Source organism: Clarias gariepinus, chromosome 6 (genome assembly GCF_024256425.1).
Source record: "Clarias gariepinus isolate MV-2021 ecotype Netherlands chromosome 6, CGAR_prim_01v2, whole genome shotgun sequence".
Lineage (NCBI taxonomy): Eukaryota > Metazoa > Chordata > Actinopteri > Siluriformes > Clariidae > Clarias > Clarias gariepinus.
This window is the reverse complement of record NC_071105.1, coordinates 37299513-37325431: the sequence shown is the minus strand read 5'-3', so window position 1 is coordinate 37325431 and position 25919 is coordinate 37299513. Positions and strand designations below refer to the sequence as shown.

At 43.0% G+C, this 25919-nt stretch overlaps 1 protein-coding gene across 17 annotated transcripts in view; it reads right to left on the bottom strand.

The window, feature by feature from the left end:
* Positions 1-1532: 1532 nt before the first annotated feature.
* The window catches only part of baz2ba (bromodomain adjacent to zinc finger domain, 2Ba), a 95892-nt gene continuing 71505 nt past the window's right edge, over positions 1533-25919 (bottom strand). For 6 of the 17 annotated variants that reach the window (XM_053498668.1, XM_053498675.1, XM_053498681.1 and 3 more), the window contains 25 exons: positions 25120-25339; positions 24936-25028; positions 24735-24796; positions 24353-24418; positions 23223-23288; positions 21862-21906; positions 20511-20543; positions 18042-18107; positions 17130-17270; positions 14887-15138; positions 13071-13294; positions 12661-12735; positions 11939-12164; positions 11782-11844; positions 11528-11672; positions 10282-11045; positions 9933-10197; positions 9651-9806; positions 9310-9470; positions 8783-9084; positions 6674-6809; positions 6394-6540; positions 5092-5393; positions 4732-4875; positions 1533-3563 (listed from right to left, as the gene is read on the bottom strand). In XM_053498668.1, coding sequence (XP_053354643.1) covers positions 3407-3563; positions 4732-4875; positions 5092-5393; positions 6394-6540; positions 6674-6809; positions 8783-9084; positions 9310-9470; positions 9651-9806; positions 9933-10197; positions 10282-11045; positions 11528-11672; positions 11782-11844; positions 11939-12164; positions 12661-12735; positions 13071-13294; positions 14887-15138; positions 17130-17270; positions 18042-18107; positions 20511-20543; positions 21862-21906; positions 23223-23288; positions 24353-24418; positions 24735-24796; positions 24936-25028; positions 25120-25339 — 4311 coding nt within the window. In that variant the 3' untranslated portion in view covers positions 1533-3406. The remainder of the gene's footprint in view (positions 3564-4731; positions 4876-5091; positions 5394-6393; positions 6541-6673; positions 6810-8782; positions 9085-9309; positions 9471-9650; positions 9807-9932; positions 10198-10281; positions 11046-11527; positions 11673-11781; positions 11845-11938; positions 12165-12660; positions 12736-13070; positions 13295-14886; positions 15139-17129; positions 17271-18041; positions 18108-20510; positions 20544-21861; positions 21907-23222; positions 23289-24352; positions 24419-24734; positions 24797-24935; positions 25029-25119; positions 25340-25919) is intronic. The other 11 variants (XM_053498672.1, XM_053498677.1, XM_053498682.1 and 8 more) reach the window with 8 other exon arrangements.

Here is a 25919-nt window from a genome sequence, read left to right as displayed (position 1 = left end):
ATTTCACCTTTCGAACTCACCTCCATCAGTAGGCAGCACCCTCAATGACTATAACAGTAGGTGGCGTTACAGCGGGTTTGTCAGGCCGAGATCATAGCCACTGAAACTCCAGACCAGGCTGCATATAATAATTTATTTAATTACAAATACTCTAGAATTGCATCACACACAAAATAGCACAAATTTAATTAGAAAATCTTAAAATTTTTATTAAATGAATTAATAAATGAATAAATTAATACATTTGCTATAGGATTATGGTCTGAAGACTGGCTAGGCCACTATATGACCTTAATGTCATTCTTCTTGAGCCACTCCTGTGTTGCCTTGGCAGTATGTTTGGGTCATTGTCATGCTGGAAGACGCATCTTCAGGAGGTTTCTCAAAGTGTTACAATACATGAGCCATCCATTAACCCCTCAATGCAGCAAAGTCAGTCTGTACCTTTAGCATGAAACCAGCCCATGATGTTTCCACCTCCGTGCTTGACTGTAGGGATGGTTGGTGTTCTTGGGGTCATAGTCAGCATGACTAGTGTCAAGTTGATGCCAAAGAGCTCAATTTTGGTCTCACGTTATCCCAATCCTTCTGTACTTTGGAAAACTTCAGATGAGCCTGTACATGTGCATTCTTGAGTAGGGGGACCTTGCTGCACTGATTTCAGTCCTTGGCGGCATATCATGTTACCAGTGTTTTGTTTGGTGATTGTGGTCCCAACTGCCTTGAGATCATTCACAAGCTCCTCTATTCTAGTCCTGCACTGATCCCTCATTTTTCTCATGATTATTCTTACCCTATGAGGTGAAATCTTGCATGGAGCTCCAGACTGAGGGCCATTGAGGGTTACTTTGCATTTCTTCCATTTGCAAATAATCACTCCAACAGCTGTCTCCTATTCACCGAGCTTCTAGCTGATGGTCTTGTAGCCCATTCCAGCCTTGTGCAGGTCTACAGTCTTGTCCCTGACTTTAGTTTAGTCTTGTGCCGATAGTAATGAGATTTGAATGGAAGATAGAGATTCTGTGGTCAGATGGCTTCCATACACTTCTATACATTATTATATTTTACACTATAATTCTATATAATTTAATATATTATTCCAAAGTATTCCTGCTGTTATATTATTAGAATAAGTTTTGCATTTTTTTGTTTCAGGTTTGATTTGTTGTTAGTTTGACATCGTAACTTTAATTCACCAAACTGCTGTGAAATTCTGCATTCTGATTGGTCAGAAGGTCTCGATTCATTTTCTGTAACAGAACCTCAGACGCAAATATAGTACATTTTATGGCACAAAAAATCTCTTTTCTACTTCCTATAACAAAAGCTTAGCGACAGAAACGTCTGACACAGCGCAGTGTTCTGTAAGGAGACGCTTATTTTGAATATTTATGGAAGGAGTCTCCAGTTTCAGAGCTTTGTACAGTGACTAGCACAGAGGGTGGAGTTTATCATTACTTTATAGGGCTGAAAAATAACTACTATTATTACAAAAAAAAAAAAAAGAACACAGACACAGAGAAGCAGTAAGATGACTTTAAAAACATCCTTTTAATAGGTCCGTGCCACACACACACACACATACACACACTCACTTACTCACTCACACTTCTTGCAGTCACGCACGCATATGCGTACACAGGCATACACACGCACACACACACATGCACATACGCACTAGTGAAAAATAATGCTCCTACAAAAAGAACGCTACCATTTTGTTTCCCACAACAGCTTTAAATAAAATAACTTCAAGTACTCTGACTCGGGTACAAAAAAACTGTGTTCTAGCTGCCTCCAGTGGCCAAGACTCACGGGGACGTTGAAGGACGAGGAAGAAGAGCAAGAGGAGGAGGGGGAGGAGGAGGACGAGGACAAGGAGACTCAGACATGGGCTGCGTCCCAAACCACACTCTATCCCGCTTAAGCAGGAGGTTATTAAACCAACATGCAGCGTTTTGGCGTACCGCTGTACAGAATGACACGATTCAGGACAAAGCCACTCTGCGGTTTGAGACGTGGCCATAGTGGTTACCAAAACCCTGCTGCATGTGTGAGTGTGTGTATATATTTGTTTGTGTGTGTGTGTGTGTGTGTGTGTGTGTGTGTGTGTGATCGTCCCTGGAGCCTACTCCCAAAAGGTTCTCACATGGGGATACACACTTGTGTTGTACAGTATATATGCCAGTGTACGGAGGAAGCCAGGGGGTGTTTCTTTCTTTCTTTCTTTCTCTTTGTTTTTAAAAACAATCGTAAAAACAAAACAAAAGAACAACAACAGAAAAACAAACAAAAAATACTTCCCTACACCCTGTTCAGAAGGGCAGGCACTACCAAGATTAAGGAGACCACAGTGTTTGTAGAAGATATTTGTATACTGTACAACCAATAAATGTGTCAATAATAATAATAATAATAATTGTCACTTTAAGACTAAAAATAAATGCTACAATCGGTCTAAGGCATGAACAATATCCAATGTCTGAAACCATATGTACACATCATTCCAAACAAGACTCGATATATATATATATACATATATATATACATATACATATATATATATATATATATATATATATCGATATGAACAGACAGTATATGTACACGTGTTTTTTGTCTTTTTTTTTTTTTTTTTTTGCATTGTGTGTCGGAGGGTGAGGGGGCGGGGGCACAGCACTGCTCATCCAGGGAATGGTGTGTATGTTGGTGTGTGTGTGTGTGTGAGGGGGGATAAATCTCCGACGCAGGACGGCCCGGAGCGGTGTAAACAGGTTCCTTTTCTTTTTCTTGGCTTTGTTTCATATTTGGAGAGAAAAACTATTTAAAAATAAAATAAAATAAAAAAATACACACGTACAAATAAACATTCTTTTTGACTTTTTTTTTTTTTCTTTTTAAAGCAGTTTGCACTGTTTCTTCCTTTTCATAGAAAATGAAGATTGGACCTTTTTTTTTGTTAAAGTCATAAATAATCATTTAAAAAAATTAAATACATTCACTATAATATTAACGATAAAGTAAAAAAAAAAAAAACAGACAACAGGAGAAAAAAAATTATATTTACAGGTAGTGGAAAGTGTTTTTTTTTCTTCTTTTTTTTGTTTTTTTTCTTTTTTCTCCTAGATACAGCTCTGACGGTTGAAGACGGTTTCAGTGCGATTACTCTTTTCTACAAGGAAATGATATTGCACAAAGACACCCTCTCTGTCCTGTGTCTCTTTGGGGTGTTGTGTGTGTATACAGGGATATGTGTGTGTGTGTGTGTGTGGATTTAGGTGAAGGTGTGACATGTTCAGGTTAGAGAACGGCGCTTTGCTTTGCTGGGAAAGAAAAAAAAATGTTTGGGCGGTTCTGATCCAAACTTCACGCTCGAGGTGATCGGGAAAAAAAACCCTCAAGTGGATCAGTTTGTCTGCTTCAGGAGCTCGGTCCACCTCTTCTCGAAGAACCTCCTCATGTTGTGTCCCGCGCGGCCGATGTCTGAGTTGTCCTCGTTGAACTTCTCGCAGTTGTCGAACACCAGGTTGACGTCAATGATGAACGTCTCGAGGTTCTGGTATCTAAAAGACGGGGAAAAAAGACGGGGATCAAGTAAGTCAAGTGAATCAGAAACATGCTTTAATTTAATAAATTTTGAAGGGTTAATTGATTCATAACAGTTGTCATTGTTGACAGAGTCAGAAAAACTTAATTACTAAGTAAAAAGGTCCAAATAACAAAGGCAGAAGAACTGAATCACTGAGTCAGAGGAACTGAATCACTGACTTAGAAGAACCTAATCACTGAGTCAGAAGAATTGAATTACCGAGTCAGAAGATTTGAAACACTGAGTCAGAAGAACTAAATCACTGAGTCAGAAAAACTAGGTCAGAAGAACTGAATCAGAAGAATTAAATCACTGAGTCAGAAGAATTGAATCACTAAGTCAGAAGATCTGAATCACTGAGTCAGAAGAACAGAGTCACTAAGTCTGAAGAACTGAGTCACTGAGTCAGAAAGTTTGGATTACTGAGTCAGAAGGTCTGAATCACTGAGTCAGAAGAACTGAATCACAGTCAGAAAAATGAGTCACTGAGTCAGAAACTCTAAAGAACTGAATCACTGAGTCAGAAGGATTAAATCACTGTCAGAAGATCTGAATCACTGAGTCAGAAGAACTGAGTCAAAAGAACTGAGTCACTGAATCAGAAGGTTTGGATTACTGAGTCAGAAGGTCTGAATCACTGAGTCAGAAGAACTGAATCACTGAGTCAGAAGAACTGAATCACAGTCAGAAAAATTGGTCAAAAGAACTGAATCAGAAGAACCTAATCACTGAGTTAGAAAAGTCAGAAGGTCTGAATCAATGAGTCAGAAGATCTGAATCACTGAGTCAGAAGAACTAAATCACTGAGTCAGAAAAATTGAATCAGTGAGTCAGAAGATCTGAATCAGTGAGTCAGAAGATCTGAATCAGTGAGTCAGAAGAACTGAGTCACTAAGTCTGAAGAACCGAGTCACTGAGTCAAAAGAACTGAGTCACTGAGTCAGAAGGTTTGGATTACTGAGTCAGAAGATCTGAATCACTGAGTCAGAAAAACTAAATCACTGAGTCAAAAGAACTGAGTCACTGAGTCAGAAACGCTGAAGAACTGCATCACTGAGTCAGAAGGTCTGAATCACTAAGGCAGAAAAAACGAATCGCTGAAGTGCGCCACAACTTGGACAGAAGATGAAACGGAGACTCACTGGCTGCTGACGAGCTTCTCGCGGATGGTGGAGAAGTCCATGGGCTTCTTGATGACTTTGCGGTACCCGGGGACAGACTTGAGGTTGACGGGCGTGAGGAAGGGCCAGGCATCCTGATGGCGCTCCAGTTCAGCCAGGAGAATCCTTCAGAAGAGGAAGAGATGTTAGAAAGTCCCTCAGCATTAACACATTAATACAGTACGGATTCGTGAGTAAACGGGATTTACTGAAGAGAAATCAGTCAAGAGAATCACTTAGTGCCGTAAAGCGTACTTATTCATCAGATTAACGATTAAACTAGTTCAAATCTTTCCCTTTATTTATGTGCCGATTGTGAGTGCGTGTGTGTGTGTGTGTTACCTGCAGAGGCCCAGGTCGCGGTTGTTGTCCCTGGCTGTTTTGGCTCGTTTCACGCAGGCCGGGCTCTCGGGTTTGGGAGCGGGAGGCGCGGACGAGCTCTTTTTCGCCTGGCCGGAAGCCGCGCCCGTTTTCTTTGGGCTGCTGTTGCTGGTGCTGCCGCTACCGCCTCCACCTGCCTCGTCTTCCTCGCACGCCTCCTGCTGCTTCTTGTTCTTCTTCGCCGTCTCCGAGGCTTTCTTGCTCCCCGCGCCGGACTGCACGCGACTCTGAGGCTTCTTGTTCTTAGGAGACTGGTTGCTCGCCTGGGGAACACAGATTGCACTCAGTCACTGTTCGTGATCTCGCCCGAGTCCATGAAGTCATAAACGGTTATTCCTGCTCTTTAGTATCTTTCGTTTGCTCTTAACCTGCATGTTAAAGTCAAACTGCAAGCTTTTTCCACACACACACACACATACACCTTAATACTTTAATGCATCACACCAGGTTATTTCCAGTCCAAAAAAACCAGCAAGACTCCCCCAGTTCCAGTCCGCACGGCCTGCTGACTTACTAATGATTTAAGACCGGTGATTCGGGAGCTATTTCAGTTCGATTCATTTGAAAGGAATGCAGCCACAGGAGTGAGACAACACCCCGTAGGAGTTCGAAAAACATGCACGTGTTGCATCATGGTACATGTTTTGTGGCAGCGTGGTGTGCGATGCCGTGTAACGGCGGGATTGATCTAACACCTGGAGGCATGGATTTATCGGATTTTACCAGAAGCTCAGTTTCTTCGTGGACGTCATCAAGCATCATCAGTCGAGATGGCAAGCCGGCCACATATCGACGAATCGCGCCAGATTCAGCTGTTCTGTCGGATATCTACTGCCGTGAGACTGAAAACTGTTACGTGGAAGCCGGAGACTGATTTAACGTCTAGACGCTGGAACGTCTACACAAACCGAATTAAAGCGAATTACATTTTAACTTGCACACCAGGTCCGATACGAGCGTTCTGCATAAGAATATCTTCTATTTAAAAAAAAAAAAAAAAAGGTGAAAGTTTGTAGACTTTTATATGTAGAGAACTCGACATGACAAAACACTCACAGTTTTCCTCGAGGTGTGATGAGAAATGATTATTTTACACGCTTGTTTAGGAGACAAATACACACTGTGCATCATTTGTCGGGTCAGGGCCTGTTACTAGTCGGTATTGTTCATATAATAAATGGGAGAAAATGTACTCTAAGAGCAGTGTGTGTGTGTGTGTGTGTGTGAGGTCTAAACGCGACGGGAGGAGGCGGAGGCGGTTACCTTGGAGATGCAGGCAGGGCAGTACCAGTCTCCCTCAGGGATGGCGTTGATCTTGGGCTTGTGGCAGTAGGTGTGACAGCCCTTATCACAGCCATCGCACAGCAGCAGTAAGTCCTCATTATCCCCTTTACGGCAGATCTGGCAGTACTACACACACACACACACACACACACACACACACACAGACCTGAATACATGCCTAAAATACTGTGCACTGTTTCATCATTGTGTTCAGCTTGGCACTGAACCAGAGGCTAAAATTTCTCTCTCACACACTCACCACTTTCATGATAGATCTCTCCCAGGCGATGGACTTCTGCAGCTGTTGCAGGCACATGGCCAGCTGCGACGAGTTCCTCACCTCACTCAGAGCCTTCCTCCACATCTTCATCCCCGGAGCGATCTCTTCCTCACCCCTAAGAGACAGGACAACAACAAGGAGAGGTGTCAGAAACACATGCACGCACACACACACACTGTATATATACACACACACATCTAGATCTTAAGGCCAGCGTTATACTTGGCATCGAGACATAGGCAAAGGCAAGAAAGATGGATGGATAGACGGCGCATATCAGCAATTCGAATTAAGGAACAACGCACCGGATCGTAATTATTAAATCTGGGCAGAAATTAAACAATACAATACAGATTAATGTTAAATGCCGTACTCATACGAGTTCTGTGGAGACATGTGGTACAACCCAAGTAAATCGAACAGACCGCGGTACCTCGGGATAAGAACTTAACCCGTTCCAGGGGGGCGAGTCCTTAAGACGGAATTCCGTATTGCAAAACGCATTTTCTTATAGGAAATAATGTACACGCGGATAATCCGTTCCAGACGCCCAAAAATATTACCGATATTACCGATTATTTTCAACACCATAATCATATTACTGCATATAAAAACAATAAAAACATTTGGAAAAGCCATGTAAATGAAGTAAAGTATGAAATAATTATACATCAAACCTCATTTAACATTAATTTTTGATTCCTCTCGGCACCAACTGCTTTAAAAACCAAACCGAAACCGGCTCCCTTTTCTTCTTGCTAACATTTTTGCGACACATGGTGCTATGTCTTCACTAAATTGTGCACAAAATGCAAAAAAAACTCGTTTCGTCTGGCTTTCCGCTGACGCAAACAAGTTTTAGCATACGAGTCTCGCGAACGTCCGGGAGCCGACCAAAACTTCCATATGCTGAGGTTCCGCTGGGCTTATTTTTTCAAGCTCGTAAACCATTCAATTAAAACAATTCTTAAAAGACGAGCGGGACAAATTTGCTCCATAATGATCTGAAAGACTCAAAGTGCTGGTTATCAGAAACGCTTGTCTGCAGTTGGTGCCTCCAAGAGCTTAGGGTTGGAGGGCAATTACTTTTTCACATAGGGCCAGGCAGGTTTGGAAAGCTTTCTTCCCCCTTTATAAATAAAATCATAGTTTAAAAAAATGCATTTTGCATTTAGCCAGGTTATCTCTGTGTAATATTAAAATTTGAAAAGATAAATAATTTTTTAAAAATCAGGAAGGGGGCAAATACTTATTTACAGCACAGTATACCAAAAACTGTGCAGAAGCCAATTTTTTCCCCAATGTTAATCAAATGTGTTGTTTGTTCATGAGCATTAAAATCACAGTGTGTGTGTATTATGTAAATGAAATACACTCTTAATCTGCTTAACCTTAAATAAATCACAGTGATTTCCTTCAGACATTTATCGTATCACACACATTTTCAGCACGATTCGTCCCACCAAATGCTGAGCGTTTGCATTCAACACGCCTCTCGTGAGTACAATCACGGCAAAATATATTTGCTCTGAATATCTAAGATCGCATTGTGTAATTACTGATGCCCAGAATCTAGGGGGTCGTGAACGTTCCTCAGGTCCGTGTTGAATTCCGCGTCGAGTAGAACGCTGGCTTTAAAGACCGAAAACATCACTACAGCCTACGGTCTCGAGACACACACACACACACACACACAACAGGACTAAACGGAGGGTTGTTATAATACAGCACACACACATCCTGTGGAATGGCACTGAGTGCGGGATTAACACCTCCAGTAAAGATTCTCGGGAGAAAATGAAGGCCTGTGGTTAAAAATGCACCATGCTCTTACGAAACAACGGCAAAGAGAGAAAAATCCTTCGCACAAATGAGCAAAAGAAATGAACACATGCAGCCAAGAACAGAAAAAAAAATGCAGGTGTTCATGGAACCGCTTGAGAAACTGGGCCCCGGGTGAACACACACACACGCCACAAGCACAGCAGCCCCAGCCAGAAGAGAGGGGAGGAAGAGGAGGAAGAGGAGAAGGACGAGGAGGAAGAAGAAGAGATCAGGAGATGAAGGCTGGCTGCGTGGATGACCTACCCTTCCCCTCCAGCGCTAGTGGATGGCGCGGGGGCGGGCACAGTGACCGTCCCCACATTATCCAGCCTGATCTGGATGGTTGTCCCTAAGGGGCTCCGCAGGTACCTTCTCTCGATGTGGCGCTCCAGCTCGGCCAGGCGCATCACGGCGATGTCCAGCGGGTTGCTGGGTTGCCGCCTCACGCCTTTCTCAGAGCTCCGCTCCTCCTGTGACTCCGCCCCCGGGCAGGCCTTGGGAAAGGGATTGTGCTCGTAATACAGCAGGTCCTCCCTCTCCGACTGGGGCTCCGGGTGCATCCAGCCCTGGGGGAGGACAAACGACACACCGAGGATTAAATACGTAAGTGGCTGGATAGGTCCGTTTAAAACGGCAACACGGTGTAACTTCGGAGCACATTTATCTTTTAAAGTACTACTACAGCGGTACCTCGGCATACAAAAAAACGCCCCACCTTAAAAGTTTTCGCCTGAAATTGTGCAAGAAATTTGCCTCGGCATACTTTGATTTAAAATCACAAACACACACACCTTGACTTGCAGGCTGGCTGAAGTGACCCTGCGTTCAAGCTCCTCCACCTGCTGCAGTAAGGCGATGTCCGTCTCCATGGCCTGCTCCTCCACACACCATTCCTGTAGCGTCTCCACAGAGACCTGGCCCTCGTCCAGCTCCGAGACCTCCATCACAGCTACTACACACACACACACACACACACACAAATCAGAAAACGACCCGTGAGTGTTACTAGTCCTTATCCGTGCGAGAACAATTTTCTAGCTATGGTGACAAAGTTGTGTGTATATTCTTTTTTTATTCATTCGATTGATGTTGATGTTTAATGACTTATTGTTTACGTGTTTCGGAGCCTCACCCTCTTTGTTCTTGTTGCAGGTCTGTGAGATGAGCTCGATGGACTTTTGGAGCTGTTTGTGCAGCGCTCTCTCTCTGATGCCCCTGCTGTGGAGCGTCTTCATCAGCGCCTGCAGTTCCTCCATGTCCGAAATCTTCCACCAGCCCATCAGCATGTCTGCACACAAACAGCAACGCCGTCATGAGGAGTGTGTACACCTGGTCAACATTATCTTTGAACATTATAAGTCTCTGAAGAAACTTGGGTCATTCTAACTCTCTGTGTGTATGTGTGTGATGTTACCTTCTGGAATGGGCTGTGGTTGTGGCTGGTCGTGGTTTCGTGGCAGATCTATAGCAGGTGAGGGTGCAGAGGGCGGTTTGTCCCCAGGGGGCGCTGGAGATCCGCTCTTGCTGGTGGAGACACTGGGGGCCAGCAGTGGGCTGGCGCTGCCCTCAGTGAGCGGGCAAAGGGGCATAGGGCTGCTGCACATGGGCAGATTAGGGCTGATCACCCCACCTGACCACCCGCACATGGGCAAAGGCAGCAGAGCACCGCCGGGTTTTACCTAGACGTAAAAAGAAGACGTTAAGCACAACGCAGATAAATTAAAATGAGTTTTATAATTAAAAGTGGCGAGGGTGCCGCGTACCTGCATAGGGGAGACGGTGAGGTTTCCCAGACCGTCGTGAGCAGCATTGAGAGGGCTGCTGGAGGCAGACGGAGGTTGGAGGTGTTGGTGAGGAGAGCAGGACGGAGCGGGAGGGCTCCTGGGCTGGGCAGAGGTCCGCAGCGGGGCGGTGGGTTGCACGAGGGACGAGTCGTCACACGGAGAACGAGGCAGGAGGCTGAACCAGTGGCCGCTGCGCTCCGTTAAAACGCGCAGAAGCTGGTCATTCGCCAGGAGGTGCTGATGGTGCTGCAGGGACAGGGGGACGCCGAACTGCGGGAGAGGAGCACCAAACTGAGCGACGAGAGGTACGGAGTCCGCAGGAGTGCTGCACAGTACTGTAGGCTTGGAGGTAGAATGAGTTGGAGATGATGCTGATGCGGTCGTTGCGGCGACAGCCGTCCCGCTGCCGTCGGGGCTACGGCACAGAGACGCGAGGTCACCGGGCGGGTTCGGGGAGGGCTCCTTGAGAGAGCGGGAGGTGGAGTCTAACAGCTTTCCGTCCTGCTCCGGGAGCTTGCTCGGGGGCGAGCAGGGCTTCTCGTCTTCCTCTTTCACTTCCTTTTCGGAGTGCTGCTCCTCCTCCTGCTTTACCTGCGCCTGCGCGTCCGGCTGCTGCTGCTGCTGTGCATCTTCCTCGCCTTGCGCCTCTTCTTCCTCCTCCTCGTCTTCCTGCGGCTCCTCCTTGATCCTCACCGGCTCAAAGTTGCGGAGCCTCTCGAGCTCCTTCTCAAGCTCCTCGGGACCTGTGCCATCACACGCACACGGTGTTAAACGAAAAATCTGTGTGTTTAATTTACTTTATTATATCTGATCAAACCTGATGTATGACAAAATATCACTACCAAATAACACCAATATTTGGGGTAAATTTATGCAAAGATGCAAAAGTTTGTGCACCTTTAGTTTATAGCTAGGGGAGAAATGTTACAACATACTGTAGAGCTGTGGATTGTTGCTGCTACACCTTTATTAGCATCTTAAATAACTTTAGCTAAATAGCTTTAGCTAATTTACCTTTCCCTCGTTAAGGTGTCTAACGATTTAAAAAGCTCGTCATTTACCTAAAGTGGTATTTAAGGCATTAACTCTCAAGCAAAGTTGAGTTAAATGAGTAAATGAGCATCAGGGAAACAACTAAAGACCGGTTGTGGCTGAAAAGGCAGAAAAGCTCTCAGAAGTTCATTAAATTCTATGGGAGGAACGTTACGAACGAACGCTACATTACCTTCTCCACTCTCCATGCCCTCGACGAAGACCCCTCCGCCCTGCGGGAGGACCCAGAAGCGGCGGCGGTACCGATCCTGCCCGTAGCTCATGGAGCGCAGAGCGTGAGACGACTCGAAAAGCTTCCGTCTGATCAGATTCTGCTGCTGCAAACGCACAAGAGAGCGTCACCGTGAGTGTAAGTTTGTGTGCGCGCGCGCACGCCAAAGGTCTGCGTGTTTTCCTTCGACCCAAAACGCATGCACGTGCGTTTACCTTAGTTAATTTGTCGATCTGTTTCTCTAGCTCTTCTACGCTGGTGGATTGATCTCCTTCATCCTAAGCCACACACACACACACAATTCAATCGTCATCACAGGAAAGAGACAGGTTGGAACGATTTCCAGATTTCCTGTTGCTGAGCTCCTCTTACCTCGTCGCACGTCTCCACTTTCCTCGCCTTCTTCACCTCTTCTTCCTCGTCCTCATCCTCGTCGTCTACCGCCTCGTCGCTGTCTTCGTCTTCATCCTCGTCGTCGTCGCTGTCGCCGGCCTTTCGCTTGCGCTTGTGTCCGGCGCTTGGCGTTCCCGTAACGTGAGGCTCGTCTGCTCCGGCGGCTTCGCGTTTCCCTGTGCGCTTCGCGTGAACGTTCTTTAACCTGTACGCAAAGTTTGAAAAGTTAAGTGGAAAACAAAAAAAAAAAATGCGTTATCTAAATAAATAAAAGTAAGATTTTGTCTGCAGTCGCTCAATGTAAACAAACATCAGAAAGAAAGACAGACATGTATGTGGGCTTCAACCTGAAATAATAATAATAATATCACTGATTACATTAAAGAGCACAAGATTATTTTCAGCTTTAACCGTCAATGACGTGTACTAACGCTAGTAGGATATAAAGAAATCATATTACTCTTTGCACTGCTGTAACTAGAGTCTAAATTAATTATAACCTCTCTCTGTGTGTGAATGTGTTTAACACTTACATGAACATCTTACACAAGTGAGTATTTTATTTCACGATTTAGTCTGTTCGGTAAACCGTAATAATAATATGATAAGGTTATAACATTAAATAAATTAACAACAGACGGACAAATTAATACAAGAAGAAATGTTGCATAAATCTGTCTACGTTTCCGGGTAAGACTCACTTTTTGAGCTTTCCTTCCACGATACATTCGTCCTTCCTCAGGACGTTCATTTGGTCCAGGCTCTTGTCAATCTCACTGGGAATAAAAAGACACACACATAGAGAGAGAGAGAGAGAGAGAGAGATCTCAGTTACATACAGTATGACGCCTGTGTAATTTCTGTACAAGTGATAAACAGTCTGCGCTGTCACTCTCTGTTGCGTCCGAAAAGCAAGGGCGCCATTAATTATGAACAGCCCTGAACCCAAACCTCGCTCCTAACCTACGTACACGGTCTAATTTCTGGATGAATATTTAAAGGTGTGCCACTAAAAGCCAGGCGGGTGGTTTTCCCGTCCGTGTGTGTGTGTGTGTGTGTGTGTGTGTGTGTGTGTGTGTGTGTGTGTGTGTGTGTGTGTGTGCGTGCGTACCTGACCACACTCTTGCTACAAGCCAGCTCGTTGACCAGGAAGGCGAGCACCGAGGCTTTCTGCGCGGGCGTGTGTGCTTGGAAGGCCTTGGTCTTCAGGCTCAGGGACATGTCGGCCAGCTCGGTCTGAGCGCAGTGCGCCTCCATGTACTGCTGCAGCACCTCCGACACGTTGTCCCGGTTCAGACCCACGTTGGTCAGGTGATCACCCAGGATGGACTTGGCCTGTGGGGGACAAGCGGTTTTAACACAAGGTGGCTGAAACGTATTTCCTGTCAGCGCTGGTGTTATACACATAATAGAGAAAATGCGTGTGGCCAAAAAGTTTATGCAACATGGAAGTGACCGATCTCGAGTCCCTAAAACTCTAAAGTTGCTAACGTCAGACGTTTTTGGAGAGATGATTTTATATGGGCCCCAAAAATGGCCATTTTTCAGTGTTACACTATCATTTAAAATGCTGATTATTCATATTTCTTTATGAGTATTGATATCAAAAACTGGTGAAAGTTTCTAGAAGCATATAACCCGTAAAAACTGTTGCTTCAATTAAATCATGCCATACAAGATTAAGGAATTTTTCAACAGTGGTTTTGTTTAAATGCTCCAAATGAGACACGCACCTTATGTTACCTTATGTTACGTGGCCATAAAACATAGAAAACTCTAGTTTATTCAGTTAAAATTGTTTTTTGTAGTCTGTCCAATAATTACTGTGCAGATATATACCATTAAAATTGCTTTGCACGAGATGGATTTTGGTAAAAGCAAAAAATAAATCTGTAGTGTCCATAGCCATGTCAAATTCAAGTTGCGATATCTTCACTATTTCGCATTTTAGTAGAATAATACACTTTTCCAGTTTACGTTTTTTTCATGTGAAATCTAAACTGGCCATCTGGGTGACAGTTAAGACCGTTAAAATTCTGAATATTTGAATTCAGAAAAGTAACCGACACTACGGACATCAAAGGGCATGAAGTTGTCTTTAACAGATGTGTTTCTATTTATCTGATAAAAATATAAATGTGTATGCAAATCTATAAAAAAAATAAAAGATGATAGAAGATAAAAAGCATTAAGTATTATGAAAAACGGTGTTACATGATCCTGTCTGAAAATTCACTTTTTCACCCAGCTGAGACACTTTTGAGCACCGATACCGTGCTTTTTCGGCTGTGTGGTTGTGCTTGTGCATTTCAGCTCTAGTCTCTCACATGTTGTACAATAACAACAAGAACTGTGTAGCATCATGTGACACTGTGATCTAGCTAAATCAACTAGTAATTACTTTATGACGTATAAATATCCGATTCTGATCATTTTAAATTTAACTACCTATAGTACCCATAGTTAATATAGTCCACTACTCACCTTTGAAACCCAGACAGCTTTGGTTTTGCATTCCTTTCAAAACTAATAAATACTTTAAAGTGTAAAATCTTAAAAAAGTTCTGAAGAGAAACGAAGCTCGTTATTCTGTTCTTGCGTCACTACGTAACTGTCATGAGTCAAGCTTCCTGAAAATTTCTTTTTTATTTATTACATTTACCATTGTGTTTAAACGCTGGTTGTCTGTAAACCGCTAAGACGTGAGACGAGATATCAGGATCATCACACTTCTCTAATGGATGCTATTGAAAGATAACTTTTATGGGCTTAGTATCGAACCTCACCGCTGATTGTTCCATACACATGGCTTGACATAATACTTGTTACGATATCGCTTTTATACTATGAATATTTTCGATATATTTGTCTGTATGTGACAAATGTGTGTGTATGAATGCGTGTGAAAGAGAAACAGAGACTCTCACCCTGTGTCCTGGAGGCAGTCCGGGGTCACAGACGGCCGAGGAGAGCATACGCACCAGCAGGTCCTGCACCTGCCCCATGCTGTTGCCCAGGTTGAGGAGCCCCTCCTGCAGCACGCCCAGCGTGGGGATCTCGCTCTGGTCCAGGCCCAGCACCCTCCCGAAACTGCGCAGGAACTGCACCACCATCAGGCAGTCGGAGAACACCTGACCCGGGAGCACCAGCCCCGAGATACGGGACAACTCCGGCAAAGGCTGTGTGTAAGAGAAAGAGAGAGAGAGAGAGAGAGAGAGAGAGAGGGAGAGAGAGAGACGGCCGGACAGAGACAAGCAAAGAAAGACAGACAGAGAGCATGAAAGAAAGAGTAAGGCAGAGAGAGAAAAAGAGAGAGAGAAAATTAGTGAAGCAGGGACAGAAACAGAAAGAAAGAGACAAAAAGAGTGAAACAGAGAGAAAGATAAAGAGAGAAAAAAGAAGGAAAGAAAAAGAGAGAAAGGTGGAGAGAGATACAGATAGATAAGAAGAAGTGAGTGAGGAAAAAAAAGCCAGGAAAAAAGAGAGACAGAAATAGACAGAAAGAAGGAGTGAGGAAAAGAGAGATAGACAGAGCGAAAGATAAAAAGAAAGTCAGCCAAAGAGAGATACAGAGATGCAGATAGTTTAAAAGAAAGAAAAAGACAGTGAGAGATGGAGAGATAGAGAGAGAGAGAGAGAGGTAAATGTTAAGTGTTTTCTCTTTACACCAGGAGACACGGGGTATCACTAAACATCATGTGACCTAAACATTCTCTAATAACACGTTTGTTAACAGTCAATTAATAAATCACTCAATAAATCACTCTCTCTTCTTTATCATCATCATCAGTTAGAACTCTTAAAGCTTTGCATAAATCACTCCAAACTCCTCCCACTTAATTACAGATGCACATCTGTTCATCATCATCTTCATCATCATCACGAGCCGCTCGTAACCAGGTGCACGGCAGCTCGGATCCCTCCATGCTTTATAAAAGCTTCCTTTAATCGAGTCACATGTTCAGGACGAGCGCGACTTCATGGACCGTCGCCAGGCACCTGCTGTGCTCGGCTACAACCACAGGGTGGCAGTGTTTCCTGCGTGTCACCTGCCTTCCTGCTTCTCCAAGGTGTTACTGATGACCTAATGCTGTTACAGACAGTACGTAAGCTTTAAGTAGCTCTTTTTTTCTTTTTCTTTTTTTCTTGCCTCCCTTCTGACCGAGCCTCCAGGAAACCATGAACCTGATCGCTCGGGTTTAAAGCCTGGATTCGAGAGAATTTCTGGGAAACTGAGTCAACGTGGAGAAAACGCAAAACAAAAAAAAAAGGGAGAGAGACCATGACTCGTTCAGGCCTAATGGATGATGACGAGGAATCGGATGAGCAATCGTCATGACTGATGTGGTCTAACGGATGGAGGGTACTTAGGGTACTTAACCCTGCTGTTCCCTTATACTGACGTCACACTACAGTGTGTTTTAAAGCAGCATAATTCATATTTAAGAAAAGAGACACATCACACACACACACACACACACACACTCAGGGAGAAAATGTGTGTGCGCATGTATATGTTAGACTCTAAAAGCACTAAAAGCACCTTAATAGTGGTTGTGTGTAGTTAATGTCCGCTCTTCGTAATACGTACTGTATAACTCATAATAGAAAAAATGATTTTAACTGAATCCTCTACAGTGCGATGTTTTGAGGGGGCGGGGCTTATCTTAAAGTCACAAGAGGGTGGAGCTATTTGTCACAAAAGAGTTAATTAGCAAGTGTTGAGATAATAATAATAATAATAATAACAACAACAAAAACACCACCAACAACAATAATAATCATAATATAAAGGTAGAAGAACTCTATGGGCTGTTAAATCTCTACATACATCTTTCAGCGGCCCCTTATTTAGGAACATCTACAATACCAGCCAAATTTTTGCTTTTATTTTCTACATCCTAGAACAGTACTGGATTTAAAAAAATGATAAATAATTGTTAATTCGTACGGCTGAGGACCAAGAGGAGTAAAACACTCAACACCGTGAGGGATCAGTAGGAGTAGCTCCAGAGCACTGTTGATTATGCCTCTCCGAGGCGTTTTACTCCTTTAGGTACTTATTTAAAACTTCCATCTTTGGATGTCTTTGAGTATTCGTGTGCATGTGTGTGTGTGTGTGTGTATGTGTGTGTGTGTGAGTGATTTCAGGGTGTAAGAGTGGGTTTACCTTGTGATCAGTTAAGCACATGTCCTCGTTGGGCCTCCTCATCTCTCGCAGCATTTCCAGCTCGAGACGGCGCAGCTCCAACTTGCGCTCCTTGTTGAGGCGCTTTTCGTCTCGCTTCTCCTGCTTGAGGCGTTCACGCTCCTGAAAGTGTGAGGGGAGGGGAAAGAGAAAAAGGAAGAAAAAAAATGAGAGTGAGGAAGTCGGCGTGATGATGTAGGATGTCGGAGAAGATTTCAGACTTAATTGGGAACTGCTGGGAGAACAGAGTACAGCGGTACATCGGCGTACGGATTTAGCCTGTCCCGGAGGCGAGTTCTTACGGCGAAATTTCATACTGCAAGACGCATTTTCCCATAAGAAATAATGTAAATGCAGATAATCCGTTCCAGCCACCCAAAAATATTACCAGTTTCCAATGCTTTAATCATATTTTTGCAATTTAAAGCAAATCAAAACATTTATAAAATGCATGTAAGTGAAGTAAAATATGAGATAAATATACATTAAACCTCACTTAACCTTAATTTATGATTCCTTTTGGCACCGGCTGCTTTAAAAACCAAACTGAACGCCTGAGTACCTTTTTTTCTTGTTACCGTCCTTGGGACCTATGGTGCTATGTCTTCACTAAATCTCCAAAAAAAAAGCAAAAAAAGACCCATAAAAAAAAATGAAACTCGCCCACTTTGCTTTCCACTGACGCAAACAAGTTCTGAATGGCCTTCGGACAACCAGACATCGACACAACGGAGGGATGCGTGACCAGCTCAGCCGGAAAATGCTTCGTATGTCGAAATTTCTTGCAACATTTTAGTTCTTATGGTGAAAATTCTTAAGATGCCCCTCTGGCATTCGTACGCCGAGGTACCGCTGTAGTTGTGTTTTTGTCGTTTAATCCGATTCCTTTCATACCTCTGCTTTTTTGCGAGCTTCCACAGCCTTCATCAGCATTACGTGCTGCCTCCTCCTCTCTCGCTCCTGAAATCAGAGAAAAGCCGCAATCATCAGTTTTGGTGCAGGCGGCGACCGGAAAAATACAAAATAATAAATAAAGAGTGCAAGAGTGAAAACAAGGACAGATCGAGCAAAGACGGGACGACAGTGATCAGCGTGGTGTAGCATGTTGCACAGATCGAGGAAGAGACAGCCAAACACACGCTCTCTCACACGAACACACACACACTCATTTGTTCATTCACAATGCCATGGCCAGGATGGGGTTTACAGTCATGTGAAGAACGTGTGTTACAGAACAGCGATACGCAACACAAAAAAATAAAAATGGACAAATAAATAAAAGGAGAAGCGACAGGTGTTGGTGAGCGGGTCAGACAGGGGAAGCAGTCAGTGCGTCTGGAGTTAGCTTAGCGCTAATTTAGCAGCTTGACAGCGGTTTTTTTTTTGTTGTTGTTGCTGTTAAAAACAGACAGCAGAGCGTGAGCTTGCACCTAGATGCCCTACTGCTACCTCGGTTCAGCACAGAGGTCTAAACATCCTCGGACTACGGCAGATATTATTAGTGTTCGATATACCGTATGACTGTGTGTATGATAAGGGGTGTACTTTCTTTTAAATCTGACCACAGGATGGAGAGGAACGTGCAGAGATGTTCTCGGGGTCGGTCTAAGGGCGGCGGTTCTAGGATGAGGTCCGACTGGTTCTGGTTCTGTTTAACCCCCCGGGGGAAAAAAAAACAACCTCTCAGACTTCTGGTGTTAACTTCCGACCCTGTGGCAAAAAAAAACGTTAACTTCTGGATTCTGATTGTCTGGAAGCTGTTGATCCATTTCCTATAACTGCAGCTCTGACAGCAGGAGTATAAATCAATGTGCTCGATCTATACTACTCTAAGTTACCGTTTCCTTTTTGTTTGTTTGTTTGCTTTTGTTTCGTTTGGTAAGGAGACGTTTATTCAACATCCGCAGTTTTGGTGTTGGTCAATAACAGGAACAGTCTAGACCTGAAAACTACAGACGAGCAAACAAAAACAGTCCTGAGATCAGCATATGTCTGTCTCGCATTCCTCCTCTTTCTCTCTTTCACTTCCAATCTGTCTGTCTGCGTACCTCTGTCTGTCTCTCATGTGCTTTCTATCGCTCTCATTCTCTTTCTTTCTTTCATTCGCTTTCTGTTTCTCATTCTTCCTCTCTCTCTCTCTCCCTGTTTCAACCTGTCTGTCTGTCTTTTTCTTCCAAACTGTCTCCCCGTCCCTCTCTTATACCAACATCTAATTTTTTTCTGTCTCTAACTCTTAACTCATGTGCTGTCTTGTTCTCCGTCTGTCGGTTTTCCCCCATCTATCTCTCTTTTTTTGTCTCTCTCTCTCATTTTCTTTCTGTCTGTGTCTCATTCTCCCTCTCTCTCTGTCTCAACCTTTCTGTCTGTGTTTCTTTAAGTCAGACCGTCTGTCCGTCTCTCTCTCCCTCTGAAGCTCTTCTCGATTGCGCTTCCACAGCTTCCGGCTCTCGAACACATCTGATCGTGAGTCAGGTCGAGGACGTACAGACCTGACTCTAACCCTGCCTGGTGGAACGTTTCGCTTGGAAAGAAAAATCATACGGCTCTCAGGATAACAGCACACACACTCGTACCCACACAGGAAAAAACACACAGCAGCTGCTGAGGTTCTAAGCGAGTACAGCTGCGATAACGTAAGAGAGCAAACTTGTCTCAGGGACGACAGACTGTCCGGTAGAGACGGATGTTAACATCAGGTCTGAGATGCGCCAAAAATGAGCCAGACGTTTCTGAGGAACCTGTTTCGACTGCAGCCGAGAACCGCCGCCGTACTGTAACCTTCGACATCCGCGCTACAGATGCCGCAGCACAAACACCACATCTGGGTCGAGACCCACACACACACAAAACACAACCATGATCAGGACTATAGAGATGCTGTATACACATAGTGTGTGTGTGAGTGTGTAATAAATAAATAAAAACAAATAAATGGCTTGGTTACAGCACTCACTTTTGATCAATGAAACTGGATAAACACCAAGCTTTTCACACACACACACACACACACACACACACACACACACACACACACACACACACATATAGAGCCTGTTGCATTAGAACCAGCACTCTGTCACTCTTCCTCACTGACACACACACACACACATATGGATGTGGAGGATGCACTTTTGAGTTCTTTCTTTCTTTTCTTTCCTTTTTTTTATGCCGCTGGAGAAGCCATGCAAAGGAAATATGTAGTATGACAGCAGCCAAGTGCTACACTTACAAAAAGGAAAACAAAATAGATAGAAATCAACATAAAAAAAAGGAAATAAAACAAAAATTAAGTGCGGCTATGACGACCAGATCACAACCATGTTTCACGATGCGAGTGTTAGATGTACAGAAGATTAAACATACCCATACCATATCTAGTCTATGCCTCTCCAACTCCTGAGAGAGAGAGTTGGCACAGTATTAAGACAGGAAGGAGAAAAAAAAACAGAAACAAAAAAATTTTTTTTTAAACAAAAAGAAGACAGAAACCCAAAGAGAGAGAGAATTGAGATTTGAGCTCCCACTCCCAAAAGCATGATCATTAACCAGAGAGAAATACGAAAGGCTGAAGACAGCACTGTGTGAGACAGAGCGCTGTGAACATCTGCCTTTATTTAAACACTACACACTCTTAAAGTACCCCGGAACTGATTAACAACAACAACAATACAAATTCTTACAAAATTTTGGAAACGCAATTTTGGAAATTAGTTACATGGACAATTAACTGCTACTTGTTTAACAGTAACCAATTGATGATACCATGGCAACCAGGACTTTTTTGTTCATATGTAATGATAGTTAGGGGGCAAGCACTATGACATCATAGTGCGCGAAGGGACGAGGACGTGACACAAGAGATTTTGCTGCATAGCTCACACAGCCCTGCATGTATATGTGTAAAACCCGGTACACATTTAGATCTCATTGAGCCAAACAACTTTCGCTATGCGACAGGAAGGCTGTATTTTGAGTTGTTTGCAAAACTCACCCAATGGACTTTGATATACTTCTCCTAGGTTATTTACACGATCACCACCAAACTGGGCCAATATTATTTCAATAGATTGAGGATGCAAAATTGCGAAGGGATTTTTGATATCGCAAACGGTTAAGCCGTTGCAAGGCCTTCAAATTATCGTGAAAATTGGCTAAACATTTCCTTGGTTTAATATATAATTATATAGTTATAAGTTATGTCATAACGGTATTAGCATTTCCCCTTAAAATCTCCCTTTAAAATGCGCCCATGTGGCAATAGCGCAGTTGCTTGGGCCCGATCATCGCTGCTTTGCAACTATATTCATTAATATTACTGTTATTTAATGGCTGAAAATGCCCATATAGCCCCGCCCCGTCTCCATTTTACCAAATATTTTGTGTGTACTTTCCGTATTCATCCCTCATATCCGTGAGCTTATGAAACTAAAGGGTCTACATAGGTGACATAATGTAAAACGCTAATGTGTTAAAATATGCATAAATACGCAAACCCATGAACGAATGCCGCCACCAAACTAGCGTGTATTTGTGACATGTCCCCACTCACTTTAATCCATTTTACGCCAAATATATAGTTTTTGTTTTGAGTTCAGGGCTACTTTAAGTACTTGTCTCTCTTATATTACAAAATACTAATACTATTACTAGAATAAATAATAATAGCAATAATAATAATAATAATAATAATAATAAGCATGAAAGTGATACAAACCTGGTGCTTTAGTATAACAGCCTGCTGCCGTCTCATCTCTCTTTCCTACACACACACACACACACACACACACAAACATAACATAAGCAAGACCATGACATTATAATAATTATAACACACCACATTAAGTGAGTCCACTTTTCTGCGTCGACAAACAGAGAGGCGCACTACGATGTCCTCTCCACGGAGGAGCGGACAGTTAGAGGGACTGGACTTCCGTTTATTATTATAAATATTAAATCATTTTATTCATCAGTACGTGCAAATAAGTAATTCTTAGTCACATTTTAAACATTTCTATGTTAAGTAAGTCTGCTATAAAGAGCACAGCAGACAAATGAAATAAACTAGGTCACTATTTGGCAGGATGACTCTGCTTTTTAAACACGCCTCAGTAATCAGCAGGAGCTTTTTGGAGAGTACTTGATGCAGAATCTGATGCAGATTCTCCTGGCAACTCAGACTTTTACGCTTGCGTTGGTTTTTAAAATCCATACTCCATTTCATATAAATGTCTATGAGAAAAAGATATATAAAGTATAAAATGATGCAGATGATACATAAAACCTCCAGGTTGCTAATTGATAGTTACACTGCAAGCTCATGGTCTTATCAAAGGTAAGAGATTCACTTTTTGCTCATCATATATAGATGTTTACAGTCCAGGTGTCCAGTGTGTGTGTTTGTACAAAATAAAAAAGGGGAAAAAGAAATCCTGAAATTTTTGTCCTTTTTACTTTCATTATTGTATTGTATTATAATATGGCAGAAAACCAAATATATAATTAGTATATATATATATATATATAAAAATACTAAAAATCTAAATAAATAAATAAATAAGCCTTAAAATAGTAATATATATATATATATATATATATATATATATATACTATATTACAAAAAAAATACTGAAAATCTAAATAAATAAATAAATAAATAAGCCTTAAAATATATATATATATACTATATTACTAAAAAAAATACTGAAAATCTAAATAAATAAATGTATAAGCCTTAAAATAGTAATATATATTACTATTTTAAGGCTTATTTATTTATTTATTTATTTAGATTTTCAGTATTTTTTTTATAGAGGAGCAAAACAGCATTAAGTAGTAAAACATGTCTAAATATATTATTAATCTTAGATTTAGTTTATTGTATGACCAGAAACTGTAAGTACATGTACTCTTGATTCGACAATCTTTTTCACGGTGTAGCTACACGAGCGTGAGCGTCCTCCTTCCAGTCATGTGATTTCCCCTCAGCCAATCGGATGGTGAGAAACCCTTCTCTGTACGGCTCAGACTGAGGGTCCGAGTCTGAGGTTAGGGCCTCCGAAACCCAGACACACTGACCTTTAAACGCTTCTCCGCCTCCAAGATTTTGGCATTGGCAGCCTCCTCTCGCTTTTTCCTCTTTGCCTGCCAAAAAAAAAAAAAAAAAAAAAAGGTTCAGGTCAAATTTTTTTTTTTTTGTTGCGAAAACGCAAATTAAAACGCGGCGCTGCGACGGCTGACTTGTTTGCGTGCCGCTGTGATCGATGTGCTTTAGAGAGAGAGAGAGAGAGAGAGAGGATCCTCACCTAATAAGAGCACACCAACCTTCACTGGATGGCGTGTGTGAGCGTGCACATGTGTGCGTGTGTTTGCTGCTTGCTATTCACTACATGGCATTTGGAGGCTGTGCTAATCGGAGAGTTACGCAACACTGAGTCAGTGATTGAGAACCTTTGCGACGAGTACGTCAGGTCTTGTCAGAATCAGCCCAGGGATCTTTAAAAATTATTCAATATTCCTCCTCGTTTTGACAAACGGCAGCAGGAGAGATGGATAGGAAGAAAAAAAAAACACAAACAATTTGAACGTAAAAAAAATTATTAAATAAAAAAAAAAAAAAGAAAGCACGTCTGAGAATTAGCTGGAAATTTCAATGTGTAATTACAAACAGAAAGAAATCCCGTTCAGAATGGTTTCCCAACCGTGTCAGCTCCAATTTGATTTCTCTCTCCTAAAACACTTTTCAGGCTTCTATAATTGGCTGCGGAAAGTAAACATCGTTTTTTTTTTTTTTATTATTCCTTCTACTTATGCAAGACCTGTTATTGTTAGAGAGAGGGAAAAAAAAACAGCTTTTATGTCTAATTTAAACCGTGCTCTGAGAAAACACGAGGCAGCAAATTTAATATTCAAAAGCTGTCCACCAAAACCAATTTAACGAGGGAAAGAAAAAAAAAAAAAAAAATATATATATATATATATATATATATATAAATATGCAGAAGTCATAACCCCTAAAATGCTGGAGAGCAATTCCGCCGGAGCGTGTGCTCCATGTTAAACAGACGCCGGGTGTGCAGCGGTGGTCGTGTGTATTTGCAGAATGTTAAGCTTATTTCAACTCTATCTCTTGACTTTTTTTTTCTTTCTGTTTTTTTTTTCTTTCTCCTCTCTTCTTCCCTTCACGTCCCCCCAGAGTGAGTCCATACCTCGAGAATCTGCTGCGCGCGGAGCTCCTTCTCCATCCGGATTTGCTGAATGCGCTTTATCTTTTCCTGCTCGGACAGAAGAAGAGAGAGGGTGTGCGTTAATTGAAAGCGCCGCCGTGCATTTAAACGAAGCCGCGGATGGCAGGATTAGCAAAACTCTCGACGGTTCGTGCAGAGCGGAGGACGCGACTCTGTCAGTCAGTGATGAGCACAAAGTTTCGAGGAACTCGGTTAACTTTTCAGACTTCTAAGACCTACTCCTTGTGTGTGTGTGTGTGTGTGTATTATATATGCATAAAGAATAAGGAATGAGGACTGGAAGAGGGACTATCAGGCATTTTGGACGCCGACCGGAGTCAGGCGCTTAATTAGAAACACTGACCTGCTGTTTGAGGATCTTGATTTGCTCCTTCTGTTTCCTCCTCTCCTCCGCAGCCATGATGGCTAAAACAAACAAACAAACAAACAAACATAAAAAAAAAAAATTAATCATTTTGCACACAACTACATTCGGTTGCAAAACTATTGACACCCTTCAAGATGAACAGCAGGCCATTTACGGCCCGTCGTATTTGAGGTGTACCTTGCTGTTTTCGAGCTTCTTTAGCCGCTCGAGCGAGCGCCTGCTTCTCCAGCTTCCTCATCAGCTTCATCTGCGCCGCCTGCCGGGCGATTTCTAAAACACACCGGGACACAAGGTGAGGCTTTTGTCTTAGGCGAAGGTCTTAGCGATAACGTGCGCAGCTAAGATTTACGCTTAGTGTTACCCTGAGCCTCTAGTTTGCGGAGCAGCTTGGCCTCGGACGGGCTGGGGAACTCCGTGTGGCCCACGTTGGGCGGGCGACCCTTCCTGCGGCGCGAGCCGGAGCCCTCGCCGTCCGTGGACGCGTGCTGCCGCTCGGTGTTGGGAGGCCGACCCCTGCGGCCCTCCATGCCTCTGATGCGTGGTATGATCTCGTCCTCGCTCAGCGGGCACCACTGCAGACCCTGAAGTGGGTAGGGGTGGGGGTGGGAGGGGTTGGGGGGGGTGGTACGGGAATTGAGCGAACCGACCAATCAGATTGCAGCATGAGGGATGCGTTTTTGTCTTGCTATCTTCGTTAATAATAAGCAATAATGTTACAGTATAAAGCACAGACTAGTGAAGTTATAACACAAAGATATTAGTGCAAAAAAATATATATATACATTTAAAAAAAAATCATAATTTAAAATCAGCAATTCTAGAGATTTAGAGTAAATATTAGCCATGATCCCAACACACGAAACAGAAAGAGAAAGATAACAATCCTGTGGAGGTAATGAGAGCTTTGATTATCGCATGGCTTCCTGATATAATGGGAGGAGACTTTTAGTCTGTAAAATCGGGCTTCAAATCGAAATTCCTTGCGCTTTTGATTCGAGATGGAAGCGACAGAAAAAGAGTGAGGTGGGGGTGAGCGGCGAAAGAAAAAACAACCGGAAATAAAAAAACAAAGAAAAATAAAGAAATAGACAAGAGGAGAGAAAGAGAGAGAGAGAGAGAGAGAGAGAGGGGTAGAGAGACAGAGAGAGAGAGAGAGAGAGA